The following is a 23,304-nucleotide window of genomic DNA, read 5'->3' on the forward strand; positions in this document are numbered from 1 at the left end:
GGCACGGGAATGGGAAAATAAACTTGCGGGAATCATTACTATAAGTGCCGTCCAGCTGTCTAGCGTTTCGATAAGATGCCGCGTAGAAACCATGAAGGTATGGGTTTAATATAACTATCACAACCTCTAACAGTCCGCTATCTTTTATTTACCGAATGATAAAAAATACTGAACCTGTAAGACCATGTTGTCTTACCTGTTATCTTCAGGTAACGACAAAGAGCGCCCGGTCTTCTTGTTAGCCTCATATATCCACTTCTCATGTATTGCTACCAGCGGCTTAACGTTGACGCTCGCTAGCACATCCTCTTCCACTCTATATTTGGTTATGCCGATGTTTTTCATACAGTTTAGGGATTTCGCCCTCTCCAACACCGGCGGTTCTAATATGTCCGGTGAGAAGTCGTGGGGTGGGTCCGTTATTCTGCAAATTTTAAAGCATGATTTAAAGTTGGAGTTTTATTATCTATATATTATGTATATTTAACGATATGTTTTTCACGTCAATATTGGACCTTGTAGGAATATAATTATGGCAAAATAAGTGTTATAAGCTGTTGAGGTTTTTGTTTTTTTATTTATTTTTTAGTTAATTTTGTTGTATAATTTGTGGTTAATTATCGTTTACTCTTATGTGGAATAGTACTGTTTGTTCCCTCGAAAAGCTAATAAATAAATCTAAATCCAAGCAAAGAGCTCTTACAAAACTAATATTGGGTTCGCAAATTCTGTACAACTGTTTTCTATTTTACAAATGTACCGAGTAATCTAGCTTCAGAAGTGTGAATGAATTTGAACTTAAAAACAAGTAATATAAGGTATTTTATGCTTAACAATTGATCAAACAACTGTATAGATCGTGTATTAATGTTACGTGACATCTGAGTAGTATGACATGAGTATATGATGATAGAGAAAGATATAAGATTATTATTTGGTTTAACACTTCATTTGGGGATAAATGTTGCTCATACCAAATGATTAATTTAATGTTAATTTTAATACTTTACAATCCCAAGATAAGATACTTTATAATGTTTGAGTGTAATGTACCGCTTCTACCAATCTCTAAAATGCAAGTTTATCGGCAATTATTATTCAGTCAGAACTCCTAGTGAAATATTGCAAACAGCAGAGCTTAATCCCATAATCCCTAATTTTAAGGTAACTTACAACGCCATCTCTTTATGACTAAGTGAATCCTCGATTCCTTACTTTATACCAGATGGCGCTAGTGGTACGTAGAATTAAACCCAATATTTTGAAAAAGCAAAATTACTCTTTGTTGGTACTTTACCTTCTAAGACCTGTAAAACTATCCCGCAGTGTAGAAATCGTGTTAATGCTTTCACACGAAATACTTTCCTTTCGACCCAACTCATTGCATGTCCGTCCATCCAAGATCCTTTCCTTTTCCGAACAAACATTTGTAGGAATTACTATTTGGTCAGTCTTTTGGGTATCATTCTCTGCAAAAAGAAATGAAATAGTATAAAAGCCAACATCACGCGGTGTTCCCAGGCGGTCACCCATCCAAGTACTGACCGCGCCCGATGTTGCTTAACTTCGGTGATCGGACGAGAACCGGTGTATTCAACATGGTATGGACGTTGGCGATAACTGTCTAGAAATTCACGATGAGATTCTAATAACTCTCATGTTTTAATCAATGACGTAATTCTTTATGAATTTAAGGCTGTGGGGTTCGATTCCTACAACTGGAGAATGTTTGTGTGATGAACTTTAATGTGTTTTTCAATGTCTTTCGGCGTCTTCTTAATAACACCAGCTACGCGTACTTTGAGGCTAGATGGCGATGTGTGTATTGTCGTAGTATATTTATTATTATTATTAAATTCACGTCGTTTAAGAGATGAAATCTAGGATCGATAAGATTGTTTTGATCTACCTCAAGGATTAAAAGCTACCAAGAGCCGAGCCTTTCAAGATTTGTTCTGTGGTTGAACTGGCACATTCGAATTTATAATTTTATTAGTAGTTATGAATAATAATAGTTACCTTCAGTACTAGTCGTACAAGATTCTTCCTTGTCTTTCATATTAACTTTGTTTACATTCAAATCGCCCGAAAGCCAAGCGTTTTTCCTCAACTTATTGCTCCGAGCAATAGGCGTAGTTGGCAAACTGTAATTCTTTATATCGAAATTGTACGAAGAACGTTCCGAGCCGTTCTTTTCTTTTAATATATCCTTTATAGAATCCAAATTGAAATCGGGCACTTTTATGTGCAACGGTTTATATGACTTGGGAGTGAAACTACGACTGAGTTTGGCCATCGAACGCTCGGCACTTTGATCCTTATTGCTCTCGTCATTGTGACCAAAATTCCTTACATCTGGACTGAGTATACTGCAATATTCCGTGGAATCGGTCCTATGTAATGTGCCAGGTGATTCTATATCTTTGATTCTCGCCCGTAGTTTGGCTATCGGGGTGGAGCACGCGCTGGAGAAATCTTTTTCTTGTAAATGTTCGTAGTTTGGTGTTGGAAGGTTGTCCGGTACATCTGCTTCGGCAACAAAGCAATTTTCGGTGGCGAATGAACTCATTTGATTGGCTTGACGAATTGTATCGTATATCGGGCTTTTGGACTCTTTCTCGCTATCTGTCGAGGTGCAGCTACCTCTTGTATGTACATCTGCTTTGTGCTGGATGTTCTTGGGGCTAACACATTCAGAATCTGTAGGGGAAGTCGTGTCCCACGCTTGCGTGCTGAAACTACTCTTCTTTTTGGATAGTCTCGCCGTTATTAATATGTAATCAATTTCATCGAGATGTAGCTGAAAAATTCATATATTTAAAATTAGACTAAAAATAGACTTTAGTCTGGAAAATAGTTTATGCGAAAGAAGCTGGGGAAAACCCACTAACTCTTCTTCTTCTTCTCTTTGACATCCTATCTATCGATAAAAAGATATTTAAGATCACCCGGCTGAGTTGGTTTTAAAGCTTCCTCTAGACCCTTACGACCTTAGACGCGTTTGGTGCCTTTTTCAGCTCTAGATTTAGCTAAACAAATGTATTGACGGCCGATTGGCGCAGTTTGCAGCGACCCTGCTTTCTGAGCCCAAGGCCGTGGGTTCGATTCCCACTACTGGAAAGTGTTTATGTGATGAGCATGAATGTTTTCAGTGTCTGGGTGTTTATATGTATATATATTCTAAGTATTTATGTATATAATTCATAAAAATATTCATCAGGGATTTTAGTACCCATGACAAAAGCTACGCTTACTTGTGTGTGTATTGTCGTTGTATAAAAAAAAAAAAATTTAGTAGTAGTAGAGCTTTTTGTAAGAGAGCTTGTTCGGGGTAGTAGGTACTATCGCCATGCTTATTTCTAACGCTAAGCAGCATTGTTGCAATGCTGTGTTCCGGTCTGAAGGGCTTGGTTGCCGGTGTAATTACAGGCACATACATGAGGCAAATTATTACTACGCCTCAAATTGAGGCACAGGGCACGGGGCGGCATGTTGCAGGACGTGCATGCCCTGTGAAGTGATGGTTTTTCACTTATCATCAGTTGGGTCTTCTTCCATTATAACTATAAAATAACTCATTGTTATGGAAATTATAAATCGGTAAAATTTAAGGAAAGTTTTAAGATTTTAATTTATTTTTTGCGCAGATAAGAAATTTATTAATCCTTGTTTTAACTTCTACTTATTAAATAAACTAGCTTTCACGATCATGCCTGAGATGTTCTTCATAATGTCCTTAATGGTGTGTAAAGTCAACCAATCCGCACTTGGACTACGGCGTAAAACCTTTGGTTTCTGAGAGGAGACCCATGCCCTTTAGTGGGTCGGCAAGGGATTGATAAGTTGGAGAGTTGCACAGACAAGCCTCTTTATATAGTGAAGCCAGTGGCGTGCATACAGGGTATGTACTAAGCGGACAGATGATTTTTATAACTCGTACTGGAAATTTTCTTTACTTTATATCATCTGCATACCTTCTATGCACGCCACTGGTAATATATATTATGCCATTACAAGCAATCACGGAAATATCAGTCTGTGAATTGTTTGCGAAGTGGCACCTACCGCAACTGGACACGGACGTAAATTAGTCGCTTTGGCGGCTCTGGTATATTGTACTTTACAATAAGTACTTTGAACTAAATTGCAATCTGAATGTGCATTTTCTGCATTTCTGAAGAAATTGCACATTCAGGATACAAATATAGATACATGGGGGGACGGCGCGTACGCAGTCCCCACTACCAAAAATTACGCGTCCGAGTTATCCGCATTAGGGATAATCGCAGAGGTCAACCCAACCGCAGTGCAATGGAAGGGCCTCGCTCTGGGGGAACCGCCTTCATGATCACGGTGTCCCCTACGCCAGGTAAGTATGCTTAGACAACGTAAGCGTGGGGTAGTCATTGAACGCGAAAAAATCTTCATAGCGCGAGACACGAACACCGCTACACGAAACAGGGGCACCTGGCTGTGCGGAATGAAACTACAAGACGCCAGTTGCTATTACAACACGCGTGCGTTGGTAGTTCAACTTCATTTCGCTAGATGTCGTCAGTAGCTGCATCTCCAACATAATATGCCTTAGTAAAAAACGTACAAAAAAAGATTTAAGGATTATTTTAAAAATGTTTCTATTTCAGATTTATATTAACTGAAATAAAAAAAAGCCTACATCACGCGGTGTTGTTCCCAGGCGGTTACCCCATCCAAGTACTAACCGCGCCCGATGTTGCTTAACTTCGGTGATCTGACGAGAACCGGTGGTTCAACATGGTACGGACGTTGGCTCTGACGAAATGAAAATACGGGATTAGATTGAATGTGATTAATATAACCAAAAATCAAGTAAAACTCTATTGCTACAGCTTAGCTCTTCCATATTTAATAATTTAATTTGAATTATTGTATTCACGCAATATTAGGTAAAACATTCTATTACATTATTTAACGTATTACTGTAAAACGTCTAGTTGGCAATATCCACACACACTCCATGTTCCATACATAACACACATATTCCACATGTTGGAAATGCAGGAACACAATATTTTTATTTTTGACGACTGTACCGCACTGGGCGGAATAATGCACCAAGCCCGCGGCATTTTTTAGTTATTTATTTTATTTTGTTTTATTGATTTACTTAATAGGAAGCCAACGTTATATTATTATACAATGCCCTAAATCTATTATAAACATCATCATTATATCAACCGATAGACGTCCACTGCTGGACGTAGGTCTTTTGTAGGGAGTTCCAAATTCCACGGTTCTGAGCCGCTTGGATCCAGCGGCTACCTGCGACGCGCTTAATGTCGTCTGTCCACCTCGTTGGGGGCCGACCAACGCTGCACTTACCAGTTCGGGGCTGCCATTCCAGCACCTTGGGACCCCAACGTCCATCCTTTCTCCGAACTATGTGCCCGGCCCATTGCCACTTCAGCTTCGCGACTCGTTGAGCTATGTCGGTAACTCTGGTTCTTCTACGAATCTCCACATTTCAGATTTGATTGCGTAGAGATACTCCGAGCATAGCTCTCTCCATCGCCCGCTGAGTGACTCTGAGCCTTCTTATGAGGCCCATAGTTAACGACCATTTTTCAGAGCCATAGGTCATCACTCGCAACACGCACTGTTCGAACACTTTTGCCTTCAGGCACTGAGGGATTTTTGACGAAAAGATGTCGCATGTATTATAAACATAATAGTAGTAATATAATAAATTACACATTGTATACCCTACTTACAGGCTTACTCTACATGCATTATGACGACGCACAATTTAGACGTTCTAGAAATATACAGAAAAAATAAAAAATACTAAAGATACTAAAAACTATATAATAAAAATCAGAATTAAAAATAAAAGAGGATTACGTAATAAACAGTTTTTTAATTTTGCGTTTAAATTCAGAGCGGAATTATCAAAAATATTTAAATCGGCTTTTTAAATGCACAATCGTAGGCTGAGACAATTCCATTCATCGGCGGAGAATGTCTAGATTAATTTTTGTGAATTTAGGCCAAAAAGTTTGCTTATTCTTAATATAAGATCACGCATTATATATAGATATCCAACCGTCAAGCTATATCAGGAAAGCAGAGTCCTTAGTGTACGTCAGTTATATATTTAGAGTTCATCAGTCAATAACATCCACTAAAGATTATAAAACTCTACTCAAACGTCGGGTCTTTAAGGTCCCGTTGCCAAGAATCAAGTCGAGCTTTGCTAAACGTTTCAGTCCATTTATAGACTCCTTTATTTATAATAAAGTTACCAGTTTTTGTGACATTAAACATTGTTCCGTAAAACAGGCAAAAGCAAATTTGTTACCTGGCTTGCTACCTTAACCTATGATTCAACAGAAAAACTTTTCTTGTGTCTAGCGTAATATCATACAAAATGCAAGTTTATCAATAATTAGAGTATATTGTACGAATTGTTTAATCGACTGTAATTCGAGTGACAACATAAATTTAAGCTGTTAAATTGTAAATAAGCACCCACGAAACAGAAATACCTAGTGTGGGTACCATCGGTAACATGGAATCTGTAAATGTTGTTTTTGATAATAAATATTTTTTCATTTTTTTTTTTATTATACTTAGGTACCAATCTTTCCCTGTCCGCTAAACTTGAACAATTAATAGTTTTATGTAAGAAACAAATATCTATCTGCGAATCGTGAGTGAAAGAGTTTTATAAATATTTAATAGGTCATTATAGCTACCATCTTCATTCAATATTTTGTATTGTAAACTTCTTTTTTACTCTCTCTATTCTATTCTTATGCACTTGATAGTAAGGATTCCATGCAATGGAGCAGTATTCAAATCTGCTACGTATTAATGAATTGTATACAGTGCTAGCTTGGTCGAAGACTTTTGAACTGTTTTGTGTTTCTAATGATAAATACTAATAATAAACCTAGTAATTTCAGACACTTGCAAATCAAATTATCTATGTTCGGTATAAAACTTAATTTATTATCTAGTATTATCCCAAGATCATTTTAGTGGTTGACATTTTTAATGTTTCCTTTTATACAATAGTCAAATGTCCTATTATGTTCCTTTCTACTGAAGGTAATACTTTAGCATTTTAAATGATTTCATTATAAATTATTATAATCAGACCATATAGAAAGTCTATCTAAATCCTGTTGCATATTCATGGATTCCATACTATGTTTTATCTTACAATAAACTTTGAGGTCATCCGCATAAAGCTGGAACTGACAGAATTGAAAACAGTCGACTACGTCATTAATGAAAATTCCAAATAAAATTGGGCCAAGATTACAGCCCTGAGGTACTCCTGACATTGCAACAAATGTAACCGACTGATACCCCCCAATAACCACATTCATTTTACAGTTTCTTAAATATCTAACCAGTCCCTACTTAATATTATAAATGTAAATGTAAGTTTGTTTGTTTCACTTTCACGCAAAAACTGCTTATACGATCCTCATTAAACTTTGTACACATATTTTTGGAAGTTTTAGAAGTAATATAGCATACTTTTTATCCCGACATTAAGCTCGGTTCCTTTGGGAGAGGGGAAGAGTGTTTGACGATTTTACATCATCACTCCGACAAACTATAACCGATTTAAATAATTATTTTTGTACTATACAGGTTATAATATGTGTTTGATTTTGCTCAAACTTTGGTTGGAGATAGAAGACAGAACTCCTCAGCGGTCAACAGCAAACCCTCATTTAAGGCTTAACGATACTGAATACTTTAATTTTTTAGATCGACAACTTAATTTAATGCCACATCAAAAAACAAAATCAAACGCAGACGAAGTCGCGGGCAACAGCTTGTTAATAATATTTCCAATATTTTTTTTTTAATGCATGCAACTGTTGTATAATAATATGGGGGTATAAAACACGAATGTATGTCGCTGGCTGAGTAATAACTGTATCACGTGAGTGTTTTGGTACCTAATTATATACAAGGCTCTCTACACCCATAATGTTAATCCTCTATAAAAGATTCTGAAATAGTTAGCCTACTGCTAACATTAAAACAGTACTATAGTAAGCTAATATCATCCATTACTGTTTATACAAATAAACTAACATGAATGACAATGTTCTTTTTTTTTAAATTCATGCAGATACCACTAGCGAGCGAAAAAAATATAGGTTACTTTTAAGTTCGTGTCTATTGGCTAGCCGTAACATACATTTGTTTTGTATCATACTTTTGCAAAAGACAGACCACAACAACAACAAAACATTGGTTTTTCTCTCACTTCGTCACAACTACTGCGCGTTTTATTCCTGGCGTATCGTAACCTTCTCCTTCTCCAAAAAATTACGCACATTACGCATAACGATGAAATCGTCTCAATACTGCAGTGCTCAGATTATGTTTCCAGTGTCTGACTAACTAGCCGTTATTCTGGGAACTTCGATGATTCAAGGGACGAAATACTCAGATATGCTCCATGTGTCGCGACAAAACCGCAAGCAGTGAATGTTTGACGTGCGAATCCCCTTTTGCTTAAATAAAGTAATCTGTAGGTATATTATATTTTTATTATTGGCATCGCGGTACAGCCCTGCTGCTGTTTACCTAATACAATTTGAAGAAGTGTTTCTAGTCACTGTTAGGTACCTTTATATGTGTGGACATAAGATTGAGGAATCTAGTTTGAGTACTTGATAATATTAAGAGAGGGGGACGGCGCGTACGCAGTCCCCACTACCAAAAATTACACGTCCGAGTTATCCGCATTAGGGATAATCGCAGAGGTCAACCCAACCGCAGTGCAATGGAAGGGCCTCGCTCTGGGGGAACCGCCTTCTTGATCACGGTGTCCCCTACGCCAGGTAAGTATGCTTTGTCGACGTAAGAGCGGGGTAGTCATTGCGCGCAGACGCATTTCCATAGCGAGAGCTAAGAAAACGACCACACCTAAAGTGCCACCTAGCGTGATAAAATGACTACACAAGTCCCTAGGGCATTACAATACAAGCATAGCTAAATTGCGCTAGACGTCAGCACTTAATAAATAGGATTTTAAATCGGAAGAACAGTTATAATAAAATGTAAGATCTGTTATAATAAAATGAAAGAACAGTTATTTAAAAAAAAGAACCATATTTTTTCGATATCTTAAATTTTAATTAAAACTGAAAAAATAATGCAAATGCAAGGGAAAAAGTTAAATTCCGATGGGGCAGTCCAAAGCGCCTTCGTCCAAGGTTTTTATTGATTCCCGTCCGAATATTTTTTTTAGTAAAGGAATTAATGAAAACTACCAATCAGATGCCAAAAGTACATAGACAGCAATGGTACATACTTTGATTAAATAAATATATTAAATTAAAAAAAAACGATTTTGTTCCTCCCTTACAAAACGCCAATTTCATATGTAAGGATCTAATATAATGGTAATGTATTAACTCAAAATTGGGAAAGCCATTCTACTACATTATTTAACATCTGACTGTAAAAATGTTTCAGCACGTATGTATAAATTAATTTTACTTCTAATTTCTATTTTTTTTAAGCTACCTGGAATACAAAATATTAACTTGCTAGGCTATGCTCTTTACGCTTATTAATTAAATTTTCTTTTTTTAGCAATAACGAAAAAGGAAAAAGCCAACATCACGCGGTGTTCCCAGGCGGTCACCCATCCAAGTACTGACCGCGCCCGATGTTGCTTAACTTCGGACGAGAACCGGTGTATTCAACATGGTATGGACGTTGCCGAAATGAAAGCCTAAACATAGGTACCTACTGAATAATTATTATATTTAAAGATTGAACAGATTGAACTGAATGGAACTTCGTCATATGTTCTGTCACCTGGCAATCTACGTCGCGGTTATGGAGGGTAGAGGTAAGGAGAGTCATCTGTGTATATGAAAAAGTGTCGTCAAAATGTATTAAATTAGGATGGCGCCACATTTGCATCAGGGTAACTCTTAAAAGAAGCGCCAAATATAAATATTGTTAGAGTAGGCTTGAAAAATAAACAAGGAAGTATGGAGATACAAGGAAGTAAGGTTATATTTACCACAATATTTTGTACAACGTAAGTTGTTGAAATTCTCAATAATTAACTACTTTAGTCGATAATGACATTAAATTTTTTAACTCGGCATACTTCAATTCATCTACGATTGCTACATTCATACCATACCCTGTGCATCCACCAGCGCCATTGTGGAGGATTTTTGAACTGTTATTTAGCGCATACACTGGACACTTTTTCAACTTTTCTCCCATATAAGATGACTCTCCTTACCTCTACCCTCCATAGTCGCGGTGTAGTTCCGCTGGAGCTTAGTACAGTTTACCTCATTTACACCATTTCATATAACTAGGCTGCAGTGCAAATTCAAATTCAAAAATTTTGCATACATGTAGACCTTACCACCCTTATAACAGGCACTTATGAAGCGTTAATACATTATACATATGATAACTGCATTCGTTATTTTAAAATTTAAGCAAGGAGGGTTCCAAACGCGCCCTAGTCTAAGTCTTAAAAGCTCACTACAAACTTAGCCAGGTTTCATTCCTTTGTTATTACCATCTCACAGTCGAGTTAATATTTAGCTATGAATTCACAGCAAACTATTTTATCATACATGTTATCCTTAATATTATAATAGGATTTTTCTATAAGCTTCCGTTTAATATAAATTTTGAACTTATTGAGAGACATCCTAAGAATTTCATCTGGTAATTTGTGTAAAATGATATACAATTACCCTTAAATGAAGTAGTAATTGTATGCAGCCTAGTAAACTGCACTACAAGTTTATTTTTATTTCTAATATTAATATTGTCACAGTCCACTTTCTTTTTAAATTTTATTATATTTTTATGTACGTAAATAAAATTTTCAAATATGTACCTATTGATTATGCCAGATCAACCCTACACTGTGGCTGGAAATTACTTCCATATGACGTTCGATATGAATATTGGCTACTGTAGACAGTAGCCGAATATGGATGAATGAAAAACCTCATTACTATTCCGTTATTAGGTTTTAAGTCAATATGTGACTACGGTTTCTTTATAGTTCTTACTTATACAAGAATTTGTATTTATATACTTAAGATGGGGGACGGCGCGTACGCAGTCCCCACTACCAAAAATTACGCGTCCGAGTTATCCGCATTAGGGATAATCGCAGAGGTCAACCCTACCGCAGTGCAATGGAAAGGCCTCGCTCTGGGGGAACCGCCTTCTTGATCACGGTGTCCCCTACGCCAGGTAAGTATGCTTTGACGTCGTAAACGCGGGGTAGTCATTGCGCCCGCACAAATCTCCATAGCACGAGTTGGAAACACGGTCGAACCTCACAGTGGCACCTAGCGGGGGCTTGTAAAACAACTAAGCTAAGCGAAAGTACGCAATTTAGTTATGGCTATTTCACGAACGACAGAGGGAAATAAAGAAGGTCATTCATTCATTTCGGTAAATATATCAATAACTGATTCACTAGTACGTTCTGTATAGAACTTAAACTAATTATTATTTGATCAATAGTGTCGCGCTACTTTACTAAAATGCCTAATCTTTTTTTGATGATTTAATTGATTTTGCAATTTCAACGTTGTGCAATGGTGATAAATCGTGTTGCTAATAATTCTTCCAAACTTATCGTAAACATAAGTCGGTTGCTTGAAATCAAATAAAATATCATACTAAAAATTCAAAATTCATTTATTTCAAGTATGCCCAATATAAGCACTTTTGAAACGTCAAGTATATCTGTTTTAGTGGTTCCACCGGTTCCGAAGGCAGATTTTACCAAGAAGAAGCCGGCAAGAAACTAAGAAGTTGCTCTTTTCCAACATCATTTTACAATTTAACAATAATTGTTCTTGTGTGACATGAAAGCGGAGCGGCTTGCTTCCAAGTAACCTTGTCATTAAGAAATTCATCAACAGAATAGTAACCTCGATATATTAAATGTATTTTTATACATTGTTTAAAGTTATGTAAATGTAAATCTAATATTACCTTCGGTATCATGTTATAAAAGCATATACTTAGCCCCACAAAGGTTTTCTGCACTAATTGATGTCTATTTCTAGTAAGTCGATTGTTTATAGCCACTTATTTTTATGAAGACTAATCTTTTGTTTTCAAAGATTATATTATTATAAATATATTGCGAAGCTTCTGTAGGTATACCTACCTATTTATTTAAATTTTTCACAGAGAGATTCGTATTATCTAAATTTCTATTATTGATCGGACAGCTCTTTTTCTGTAATACAATTATATACAAATAAAACACCTAGTGTGCATTTAAAGTAATTAACTTGTGCGTTTTGTGATTAAATTGATGCATTTGTGTGTGCTGTTAGACTAATTAAGTGGTTATAAATGTTTTTTACAATAGGAGAAAACTTCATAATTTCCTGAATGGAACTTAGTACGACATAAGAACATCCATCCTGGTCGTCGCTATGGATTGAAATTCGAGACTAAGCCTCACATGCAATTCATAAACATTCATATACTTTTCTTCCGGGTTTCCATAAATTTTCTAAAGTGAATTTTCTTTAAAATTCTTGTTATTTGAAACTCTATGTAGGTAACGAAAATTCGTCACGATAAAGAAACAAACACTTACATTTACAGCATTAATTCGGCGAGAGAAAGAGATAGATAACATTACACATTTTGTTTTAGTTACCATGGAAACTGAATAAAATGTGATATAATATATTACATTAAAATATTAAGTAAATAATTTTTAAACTTGGTAAAAATAATAAACTTTGCATTTATTCTAAGGCCATTTTGGCCAAATCTTATAAAATTATGGTTTATTAGGTGTTTCTTTATTTTGGCTGAATAAATTATATTTTTTTATCAATTTATTTAATGCTTCTGATCTGCCCTTTATCAGTCTCAATCTCTCGTAGGCTATTTTTTAGAAGTTTTACTTCTGCCGTGTGTGTACGTGTACCACCCCAGACTAGGGCAAAAAAAAAAAATAGAAGTATTCAAATCGGTCGAGCCATTTCAGAGTTTTTACGACACTAACGACAAATTGTTTTATAGACAAAACAAAGCCTAAACCTGAGTACATAATGTGAAGTGCGTTCTTAGTACCTACTTTTTCAGTGATACATTGACTCATAAAGAATTTAAAAACCTCTAAAGAAGTATTACACTACTTTGATGAGGTAAAATATATATTTCTTTAATTTTTTAACTGACACAGCATTGTTAACATGGAAAGTTTGCGTCCAAGATTATTACAATAAGAGCGTTTGAAGTTAGCTTAAAGTAAAAAAAAACGCAAAAAGCCAACATCACGCGGTGTTCCCAGGCGGTCACCCATCCAAGTACTGACCGCGCCCGATGTTGCTTAACTTCGGTGATCGGACGAGAACCGGTGTATTCAACATGGTATGGACGTTGGCGACAGACTTATCGAAATACATTTAACATTATCAATTTACGTTACAGATGAAAGAAAACCTGACACTATAAAATTGATACTTACCTGAACAGCTTGTAAAGTAGACTGGAGCGAAGCTAGATCGATCCGTTTGTCTCTTTTCAGCATGAGACCTTGCTGTAACAGTGATAGCAGAGAGCCGGGGTATGTCCCGTCTTGAGGTAGAGTAACTCCAATCTTCCACAGTGTGTACAGTTCCTTGAGTTTGTCGTAGGAGAGTGATTTCCAAGGCAGCACAGCTAAAGAAATAAAAAAATTGTTAAATTTAGAAAAAAAGCATACAACTGTCACGTTTGTCTAGGGTCTAGCATTTTCCGACTGCGGTTAACGTCCTGGGTTCGATTCCCAGGGTAAACCAAGAATTTTTAGGTATACTATTTTCAGTATCGTCCCGAAGTTTAACGAATTGACGGTGTTCACTAACTCCCGTGCTTCGAAAAGCACGCTAAGCTGCCGATTTCAGTTATTATTACTAGCATGACCTGATAATATTAATACTTCACCGGTAACGACAAAAATAACTGATGTCCTACAATACAGTCTAAGATTGAAATGGCGCTGGGCTGGCCAGGCAGCAAGCTACAGCGACAAGCGATGGACAGTGGAATTGACCCAAGAAGGGTTATAATTTATATATATACTAGCTGTTGCCCGCGACTTCGTCTGCGTTTGATTTTGTTTTTAAAGTATTCACTATCGCTAAGCCTTAACTGAGTATAGTAGTATATATATATATAACATGTGACTGTCAATTAATTATAGACAAATAATTTGCAATAAAATAAAATTGTGACTATAATTAAAGATCTAAGCTATCCTATCTCTTAAGTTGGACCAGACTGCTCACGGTGTGCCAATTTAATTTAAAATCGGTTAAGTAGTTTAGGAGTCCATCGTGGACAAACATCGTGACAGGAGATTTTTATATATTAAGATATATATATAGTTTTAGAGGTGAATAATGTGCATAAATATAAAGGAATTTACAGTAGCAATACACATAAATGTAATAGTAAGGCGATGGGAAATAAAAAGGCTTTATTATTATTATTAAAACGCCTACCCGCATTAGAGCACCAGCGTGGCGGGTTTATGCAATTAAAAACCCTTCTATGTGAGGCCTGTGTCCAGCATTAGGACTTTAATGGACTGGTGATTGCTTCATTAATTTCTAGTCGGTAACATAATGGCTGAGACTTTTAAGATTTTTTTTTTCTATACATATAAGCTAGCGCTTCACCACATTCTCGCTTGGTAAAGTGTAAATGAGGCCTGAGATAGAACGCACTTGCCTAAAAGACGCCTATTCACTCTAGTTTTAAGGTTACCCAGGTGGAAAGATCCTAGCCATGTGTATAAGAATGGGCGAGGTTTTAATTTGGCCTTTACCTCTGCTCAATATCTCGGAAAGCTTGTTAAACCGACTTGCCATGATCCCGGTCATCATCACAAACATGTGAATCAACAGACTCGTTATGAAATGACGTATTACGATACTATACTAGTACACTACTTCGTTATGCGAAAATATCTATATTCATTTAATTTTATTACTAACATATTTTATGCATGATTTTAGTTTGCGTCTAAGAGCCATAGCAGTAGCGTTTGATGTTTGCCTAAGGTAAAAAAAAAGTAAAAAGCCAACATCACGCGGTGTTCCCAGGCGGTCACCCATCCAAGTACTGACCGCGCCCGATGTTGCATAACTTCGGTGATCGGACGAGAACCGGTGTATTCAACATGGTATGGACGTTGGCGATATGTCAGCGGAAATACAGGATCATAAAAAATGTACTGTGCTTTAATTAGCTTCCAAAATGGAAGAATCTAGACCATAGCGTTTATGGGAAAACGCAAAACGGCGTAAATACTACCTTAACCGGCGATAAAATGTGTATTTGTTTGTCAGTTTTTTAGTACTCCTATACAGTATATAGATCAAAATAAAGTATTTTAGTACGAAAATTTTGTTCACGGGTTTTCGACTTCACCATCAGGGATTTTTGAATTGAGGGAATCTCTCTCTCTTTCTCTCCATCGATCACTCACGTCCATCTCACTTCCTTCATAGGAAGGAAGTAATCTGAATTTACTACCTTTAAATAGGTGCAAAAGGCTGAAGCGGTGATAGCCCAGTGGTTAGGACTTCGACTTAACTTTCGGGGGGCCGAGCTGGAATCCCCGAACACACCTCTAACTTATCTAAGTTATGTGCGTTTTAAGGAATCCAAATATCACTTGCTTCAACGTTGAAGGAAAACATCAAAGGAAACCTGCATACCGGAGAATTCCCTATTATGTTCTCAAAGGTATGTGAAGTCCACCAATCTGCACTGGGCCAGCGTGGTGGACTTCGGTCTTAGCCCCTCCTCATTGTGGGAGGAGGTAATGAGTTGATGAGATGAAAAAGGGAATCTCCGCCTCATGCTATCCAATTCCGATGCTGGGTTTTTTAAGTGAGAGATCAGCCTTAAGTTGGTCAAAAAGTTGTAAAAGATCTTTCGAGAATATTTTTTGTGATGATTAGACTAGCCCTTGAAAATGCAGTTTGTTGCTCACTTTTAGATTACCAGTGGATGCGGCCGTATTGTTGCAAAAAAGTAAGCGCGCGAGTACTACTGTTGGCAAGACTACTCGAAATATAATTCAATTAACTAATGACAATGGAATATAAGAAAGGAAGGAGAAACTAAATCAGCAAGATTTTTTGTCTTTTAGTGTCGATTTCGATCATAGTTTCGGCGGTATGGCGGCAGCAGAAACTTGTTTTTTTTTACCGAAAACGAAAGTTCAGTCGGAATCGGATACTAAGACAGACATACATTCGTAACTCACCATTACAGCACTCCCACAGCATCACACACAGAGAGTACACATCGCTCTTGGAACAAGGGTACACCAGGCCGTCCTCATCTGGCTCAAACAGCTCAGGGGCCTGCCAGCGATAGTGTTCAGACTCCGAGTAAGCTTTATAGTGTTTCGGAAACGCGTTGGCGCTGATATACGCTTCGGATGACCTCTGGGATATTAGGGGCTCGAATTCCGTTCTGGAATCACGAGTGTCTGAAAATAATAATGAAAAAAAACATTTATTTACTGCAATCTAGATGTGTACATAAATCATACCTTAATTCATACTAAGTTTATTTTATACGCTGAATCCTAAACTGAGTTTAAAAAAACTCGTGCGATAGGTATAAGTGCTCTCCCATGTACAAGTATTAAAAGTTAGAGTGCATTCTTAAAGTATTTTAAATGATTTTTATTTAAACTTATCAAAATAATATTATTGGGCAAGCAAAAAAAATCCTATGAGAGGGTTGGAATGTTGGATAGACTTCTCAAAATTCCGGTTTAGATAGAAAAGATAGACAGAAGAAGTAATTAATAAAAAAATAATAAGAAATACAACAATACACACATCGCCATCTAGCCCCAAAGTCAGCGTAGCTTGTGCTATGGGTACTAAGATTACTGATGTATATTTAGGAATAACATTCATAAAGATTTATACCTACATATAATTATAATTTACAAGCTATATATTAAACTCTATGTAGAACTGCTTGAAGGCGGAATAATTTGTAACCATTTTTTTTTTTTTATATTTAAAATTAATATCTCTTGTAAGTTTTTTGATTTAGTTTTTGATTATTACTGTTTTTAATTATTCTATTACTAGCTGTTGTCCGGGACTACGTCTGCGTTTGATTTTGTTTTTTGATGTGGCATTCAATTTAGTTGTAGTTCTAAAAAAAATTAAAGTATTCAGTATCGCTAAGCCTTAAATGAGGGGTTTGCTGCTGTCCGCTGAGGAGTTCTATCCTCTATCTCCAACCACATTCATCAGATCTACACAAAGTTTTGGCAAAATTAAATACATATTATAACCTCTATAGTACAAAAACAATTATTTAAATCGGTTATAATTTGTCGGAGTTATGGTGCAAAATCGTCAAACACTTTCATCCCCTCTCCCAAAGGAACCGAGATTAATGTCGGGATAAAAAGTATCCTATATTACTTCTTACACTACCGAGAATATGTGTACAAAGTTAAACAAACCAACTTACATTGACATTTATAATATTAAGTAGGGATAGGGATATAATAGTGTCGATGGGGCATAGTTACCAAATAAAGAAATATTTTTATTATAATATATAGATAAACACCCAGACACTGGAAAATCTTCATCATCACAGCCTTCGACTAAGAAAGCAGGTAAGGAGATAGTTATAGAATACTTACCAGTTAAATTGACATACTGCGGTTCCGGCGAGTAATCTTCATAACCCTTCCTCTGTTTCTTCTTAGCCTGTATTTTCACGCAGGGGCCAACGTCAGCCAACTTGGCAGTGTCGTGCGCTGTGATCATCACACTCATGCTGGACAATTCCGTGTGGAGGAAGCCCTGCATGCGCAGGAAGACCAGCGCGTTGGCAATGTCCAACGCGTAGTGGACCGACGTTTGAGCGCTGAGGATGCGACCCTGGAAGTAATCAATACTACTTATTCGGTAATACAATAAACTTAAGTGACCGGTTTATTATTTATTTAAACTATTTATTTGTACACCACTACACAGGAAAATAAAGGATGAATAGAGAGAAACACAAAAACTGGAGTAGAATACAAAAGGCGGCCTTATCGCTTAAAAGCGATCTCTGCCAGGCAACCTTAGGATTAGGACAACAAATAGGTGGTGTAAAATTATTATAAACCTACATTCAAATAACTACATACGAATACATAAACAAAATGTACACAAAGAAATAACATAAAATAAAATAAATATAAAAATAATAAAGTAATAAAAATAATAAATAAATAGATTAAATAAAAATAAAAACCAGTCGTCTTATTGCGCAAGATAAGAAAGCTTTAACTGCATTTTGTGTTTAAACGGTTCGTGCTGTATAGATAACGATATTCGCAAAAGAGCCAAAGTAATCGATACTTAAAACCAGGTGAGATTGCAGTCAAGGGCTAACATGTAGTGGAATAAAAAACGGGCTATTTTTGAGTAAGCGTAGTGAGTGTGTGAGTCAGTGACATGACAGGTTGATAACATAAGAATAAACGCGAAAACCTCGTCGGGATAGCTAATAGTCTGATAATGAAATTCTTAAATAGTTTAAACTATTTCAATTTTATAAGTTTTAAGTTTGAGCCATTAAGGATTTCTTGGTTGGGTTCATAATAGCTAAAATTCTTTATTCATTTATGACAGTACCCATGAAACTTTTTGGAACGAAGTGGGTAGACAATCAGCTTACCTGAACATGAAGGATACCGAATAAAGAGTCATTACACCTCTCGCAGATGATGTGTATATTGTTCTGGACATCCGGATAGAGTCCCATCAGAAGTATTATGTTTGGATGGCGACATTTTCTGCAAACAAATAATCAGTGTCTTTAATCTACATATATTTATATAGTTTTCTGAGCTATATTCTACATGTAGTTATATGTAGTAGTCGAGCTCTTGGGTGGAAGTACTAGAAAAATTATGTGTTGCTTTATTTCTGCCGCTAAGCAGCATTTCTGTATTTTTATTTATTTATTACATTTTTGTCATTACAGGAAAAAGTTATCCTAATACGACAATGCAGCATGTTATGTAAATTTTAATAATATATATAACTACTAGCTGTTGCCCGCGACTTCGTCTGCGTTTGATTTTGTTTTTAATGTATTCAGTATCGCTTAGCCTCATATTATATCATAGCCATAGTAGTATGTATATATATATATAACATGTGACTGTCAATTAATTATAGACAAATAATTTGCAATAAAATGAAATTGCGACTATAATTAAAGATCTAAGCTATGCTATCTCTTAAGTTGGACCACGGTGCTCACGGTGTGCCAATTTAATTTAAAATCGGTTAAGTAGTTTAGGAGTCCATCGCGGACAAACATCGTGACAGGAGATTTATATATATTAAGATAGTGTATATGATAAAATCCAAATCGCTATATTTGTGAGTTCACTCAGAGTGCAACAAAATAAATCCGTCTTCTCGGCTATCACATTCACACATTTAATCTGAAGGGCTTGGTTGCTGGTATAAGAACATGCATATGAGGCTTAACACTTTCGTTTATAGCTTGCCTGGTCCGTAAATTATTACTATAAATAAAAAAATGTGTTGTATATTTGTATAGCACATGGCTCAGAGCGACTGATAGACGTTGGCTTCCCAAGGTATTTTTTTTTTACTTTTTCGGATTGACACTTGCCGATAACCACCTGAGGGGTCAAAGGGGGAGTGGTGCGAGCGCGAAAACTCGCCATGAGAAGAGCCCCAGGGCTCGACGACATCGGGGGGAAGGTGGGAGACGTCGACTAAGGGGTGCCTTCTGCGAGGACTCGGACCTCGGCTCGGTTCGACGTTAATCGGTTAGTTATTATAATTATATATAACGGTTATAATTAGTCCGAACTCGAGATGGACAGATGAAATAAAATGAGTCGCAACTAACGTTGCCAGGCGTCCGAATAAAGCCGTTAGGCATACATAGTTAGGCTTTTTGATTTCGTGTCCGGCCTAAATAAAAGGTGTCCGCGTGCTTGCCGGCATTTGTTAGGCTTTCGCAAAAAACAACTTCAACAACTTTTTGTTGTACCTATTAATACTAAGACACAAAATCCTCAATAACGTAAGGCCGGCCTTTTTAAAATAAGCTTACGAGCGTGTGTTCTCAAAACTCTTAAATGGTTAATGCCTCGTTTTGAAACTCGCAGGTAGTCCCTGGAAATTCCTACAAAGTATGTCCAGCAGTGGATTTCCAGTGGTTGAGAAAATGATGTTAATAATTTTTATATATGAAAAGTCAGCTTGCGAGCGTGTGTTCTCTAAATAGCGTTAAATTTATCTTTAATGGTTTCTCTTTGTCTCGTTTATAGGCTGATGAAGATGATGATCAATGTATCATGGTGCAAGTACCTCAATATGTTTATCTCCATGCACTGTTTCTTCCTCACATGGTCCACGGTGACTCCGGCCAGTCGCTTCAGCTGCACCGGCACCACGCCCCACCGGCCGTGGCTCCAGGTCTTGCTTTTCTCTATGGTCACGTTCAGGTTACAGGCGCTGGCGATCGGCAGACCGAACGCACTTGTGTCGCTCTGAGGAATAACGTGAAATCTGTATTATACATAGATAATAGGATTTTGATTTAAAAAAAAAACAAACTTTATTATTGGCAGAGTAATCGTGTTATATAAAAGCGCTGATAGTGGGAAGGACTTCACTTTCACTTTTGGGGATCAAGTTCGAATCCTAGCCTGTAACTTTCCAGTTTAGGTGCATATGAAGCAATTAAAATATCAAAATTCAAAATTCAAAATTCAAAATTCATTTATTTCAAGTAGGCCTAATATAAGCACTTTTGAAACGTTAACTCTGTCTGTTTGTAGTGATTCTACCACTTGCTTCAACTGTGAAGAAAAATATCGTGAGCGAACCTGCACGCCTGCACGAGGATCGAACTCAGTCTCGACGAAAGGAAAGCCGAAGCCTTACCCACTAGGCTACAACAGATAATAAAAGTGAATTAAGAACTTTACCTTGCTATCATCAGATTTGCTCGTGTTCAAAGACTGTCCCTGCAACTGTTCGTCAGCCCACTGGTCGAAGTGTTTCAGTTCACTCATCACCTCCCACAGCTTCTCCTCGCAGCTATCGTTCTTTTGACTCCCTGAACTCTGACTAGACTCCTTTACGTCCCCAGCGGCGTTCACTCCATCGACCTCTTCATGATCACTTATAAACTCTTTGGCGTTGAAACGTAACGAATTGTTCTTGTAGATGAACGGAGGTGATGGAGGTTGATCGTCTTTGAAATCTATCTGTTTCTGAACTAGGAACTCCGGCGATCTTTGTCTATGACAGTGTTTTGTTCTCCGAGGTTCCGAATAAGACGCCCCGAACATGTTTCCCGGCATAAACACCTGGTTTTGGAATAGGAATTGAACGTTTGGGACGCCGCCGTAAACTTTTTCTTCCGAGTGCGCGTTTCTTGAACGCTTATTCTGGGTTTTCTTTTTATATTTCATGGCGGATTTTTTCTCGTAGTTGAACGTTGTATCGGGATCGCCGGTGCAGTCTGTACAGGAGACGGGGAGGGAGTGGCGTCCGCATTTCTTCTTTATCGGAGTTTCTTGTAGATCCTTGCTGCCTCCAGACCTTCGTGCTTGGAATTCGGCTAGGTCGCGTTTGTACTCCTCGGTGCGTATAGTGCCTTGGGTGGGGGGCTCATTTGGAGTGGGCGACGGTGTACTTATGTGGCCAGTGGTGACTGTTACACGTTCCCTGCAGAATTATAAAAAAAATGTTATTTTCCAACTTACTTCCAAGGGGAACAGCGGTTTTTTATTTTTTTATTACATACAACCATAAAACGAGAAAGAAGAAAACCGAAGAAAGACAAGACAATCTTCAAAATGTGGTCGGATGGCCGAAAGACGGGTGGGTACGGTCGTACACCTCACGGTCAATTAGGTGATATATAGCGGGTTTTAGCCGGTAATAGTACGGCACCCACTGGGTGACCATGCGAATTTCCCCTCCTGTATAATTGAAAAAGCTTATGAACATAAAGCGATATAAGCTTATTAATGACTATCTCGGAAAAATATAAGGATATATAATATAATACGGCTATTTAAAGAAAAACTCAAAGCACATTTGTTACAGCAACAAAAAATGTATATTTCTTAAATGAACATCAATGAGGCTTTTCTTTGAAACAGTTATTTTTCCGTATGCGTTTGTGTGTGAAAAACACTATCGTAGCAGGGCCGTAATTTATTTCTGGCGTTTGTACAGACGGCCTATCTAGCGTTACCATGGACACTGCCCGACTTTGTGGTAAGCTTCTTGGTTTAGGTTTAGCTCGGTCAATTTTATATTTTACGTACCGTGTTTTATTTTAAAGTTATTTTTATTATGTATAGACTTAAGGTTTTGGCATGTTGCAAACACTTCTGTGAGCTCACAGGGTCCCCCTGAAAACCAGCGCCGCAGCTGTGGCTTCGTGCTGAGGCGGAACCCTATTTGTCCACATGCTTTTTGTTAGATATATTTTTGTACACGATTTTGTGGCACATATATAAGATTTCATTTCAACTAAAGGTGATAAAGCATTTTAATAAACGGAGGACGTAGTTTCATTTAATACCTAAGTTTTTCAACCGTCCTGTTGGAGTGGTGAGCACTGTGATCTTAAAAGTGGTGTCAAACGGTTACCCATTCACCATCTTTGTAAATATTAGAGAAATCGGCTAAAGATAATGCACGGAAAATTAACATCATTCCTGCCTTATGGAATATAGATGAAAATTATATAAATTAAGAATAGTCTTATCAAATTTGTGTATTGCCATCGGTCCTCGATATATCTACAAAGTTTGAACGAAATCAGATCGTTTGAAGAAGGTCAAAGTAAAGTCCCTAGGAGTCAGTTACAAACATACAATCAAAAATAAAGTTGAAGCTAATAAAAAGATGAGAGGCAAAATTGGTTTATTACTGCAATAAATAAAGTATCGGAAAGATAAATTGCTTCCTTTATAACTACTTATTGTAGGAGGAAGCAATAAATCTTTACCGAATATTGTAAAAGCCATGGCGAAAGTCGTAAACATAATATGTAATTGAAACTGCATGTTGCATGCCCACCTGACACACTTGTGCATGCGGATGGGCGGAACGGATCGACAATACAACACCGAAGATGACGCCACCGCCTCCGACAAGCCATTGTGGTTTAGGGCTCCACACATGGCACCGTTTTTATACGCAACCACCTTTGTATACT

The 23,304-nt window shown here is 37.1% G+C and overlaps 1 protein-coding gene, 6 non-coding genes and 2 pseudogenes across 8 annotated transcripts in view; all 9 read right to left on the reverse strand.

Moving 5' to 3' along the window:
* Positions 1-23,304, reverse strand: part of LOC120632662 — a 67,061-nt gene that overhangs the window by 18,290 nt on the left and 25,467 nt on the right. For both annotated transcript variants that reach the window (XM_039902612.1, XM_039902613.1), the window contains exons 2-10: positions 21,053-21,797; positions 20,430-20,611; positions 18,751-18,868; positions 17,723-17,963; positions 16,307-16,534; positions 13,514-13,707; positions 2,020-2,800; positions 1,298-1,469; positions 197-424 (exon numbers count right to left, since the gene is read on the reverse strand). In XM_039902612.1, the coding sequence (XP_039758546.1) occupies positions 197-424; positions 1,298-1,469; positions 2,020-2,800; positions 13,514-13,707; positions 16,307-16,534; positions 17,723-17,963; positions 18,751-18,868; positions 20,430-20,611; positions 21,053-21,797 (2,889 nt within the window). The remainder of the gene's footprint in view (positions 1-196; positions 425-1,297; positions 1,470-2,019; positions 2,801-13,513; positions 13,708-16,306; positions 16,535-17,722; positions 17,964-18,750; positions 18,869-20,429; positions 20,612-21,052; positions 21,798-23,304) is intronic.
* On the reverse strand, positions 1,497-1,615 carry LOC120632944. The gene has a single exon (XR_005659173.1). It is a non-coding gene; the product is annotated as a 5S ribosomal RNA (ribosomal RNA).
* On the reverse strand, positions 4,216-4,377 carry LOC120632938. The gene has a single exon (XR_005659168.1). It is a non-coding gene; the product is annotated as a U1 spliceosomal RNA (small nuclear RNA).
* Positions 4,669-4,790, reverse strand: LOC120632933 (annotated as a pseudogene).
* On the reverse strand, positions 8,699-8,860 carry LOC120632945. The gene has a single exon (XR_005659174.1). It is a non-coding gene; the product is annotated as a U1 spliceosomal RNA (small nuclear RNA).
* LOC120632931 lies at positions 9,629-9,740 on the reverse strand (annotated as a pseudogene).
* Positions 11,106-11,267, reverse strand: LOC120632935. The gene has a single exon (XR_005659165.1). It is a non-coding gene; the product is annotated as a U1 spliceosomal RNA (small nuclear RNA).
* Positions 13,312-13,430, reverse strand: LOC120632955. Its single transcript, XR_005659184.1, has one exon. It is a non-coding gene; the product is annotated as a 5S ribosomal RNA (ribosomal RNA).
* On the reverse strand, positions 15,110-15,228 carry LOC120632929. The gene has a single exon (XR_005659162.1). It is a non-coding gene; the product is annotated as a 5S ribosomal RNA (ribosomal RNA).

The sequence above is a fragment of the Pararge aegeria genome, chromosome 20 (assembly GCF_905163445.1).
Source record: "Pararge aegeria chromosome 20, ilParAegt1.1, whole genome shotgun sequence".
NCBI lineage: Eukaryota > Metazoa > Arthropoda > Insecta > Lepidoptera > Nymphalidae > Pararge > Pararge aegeria.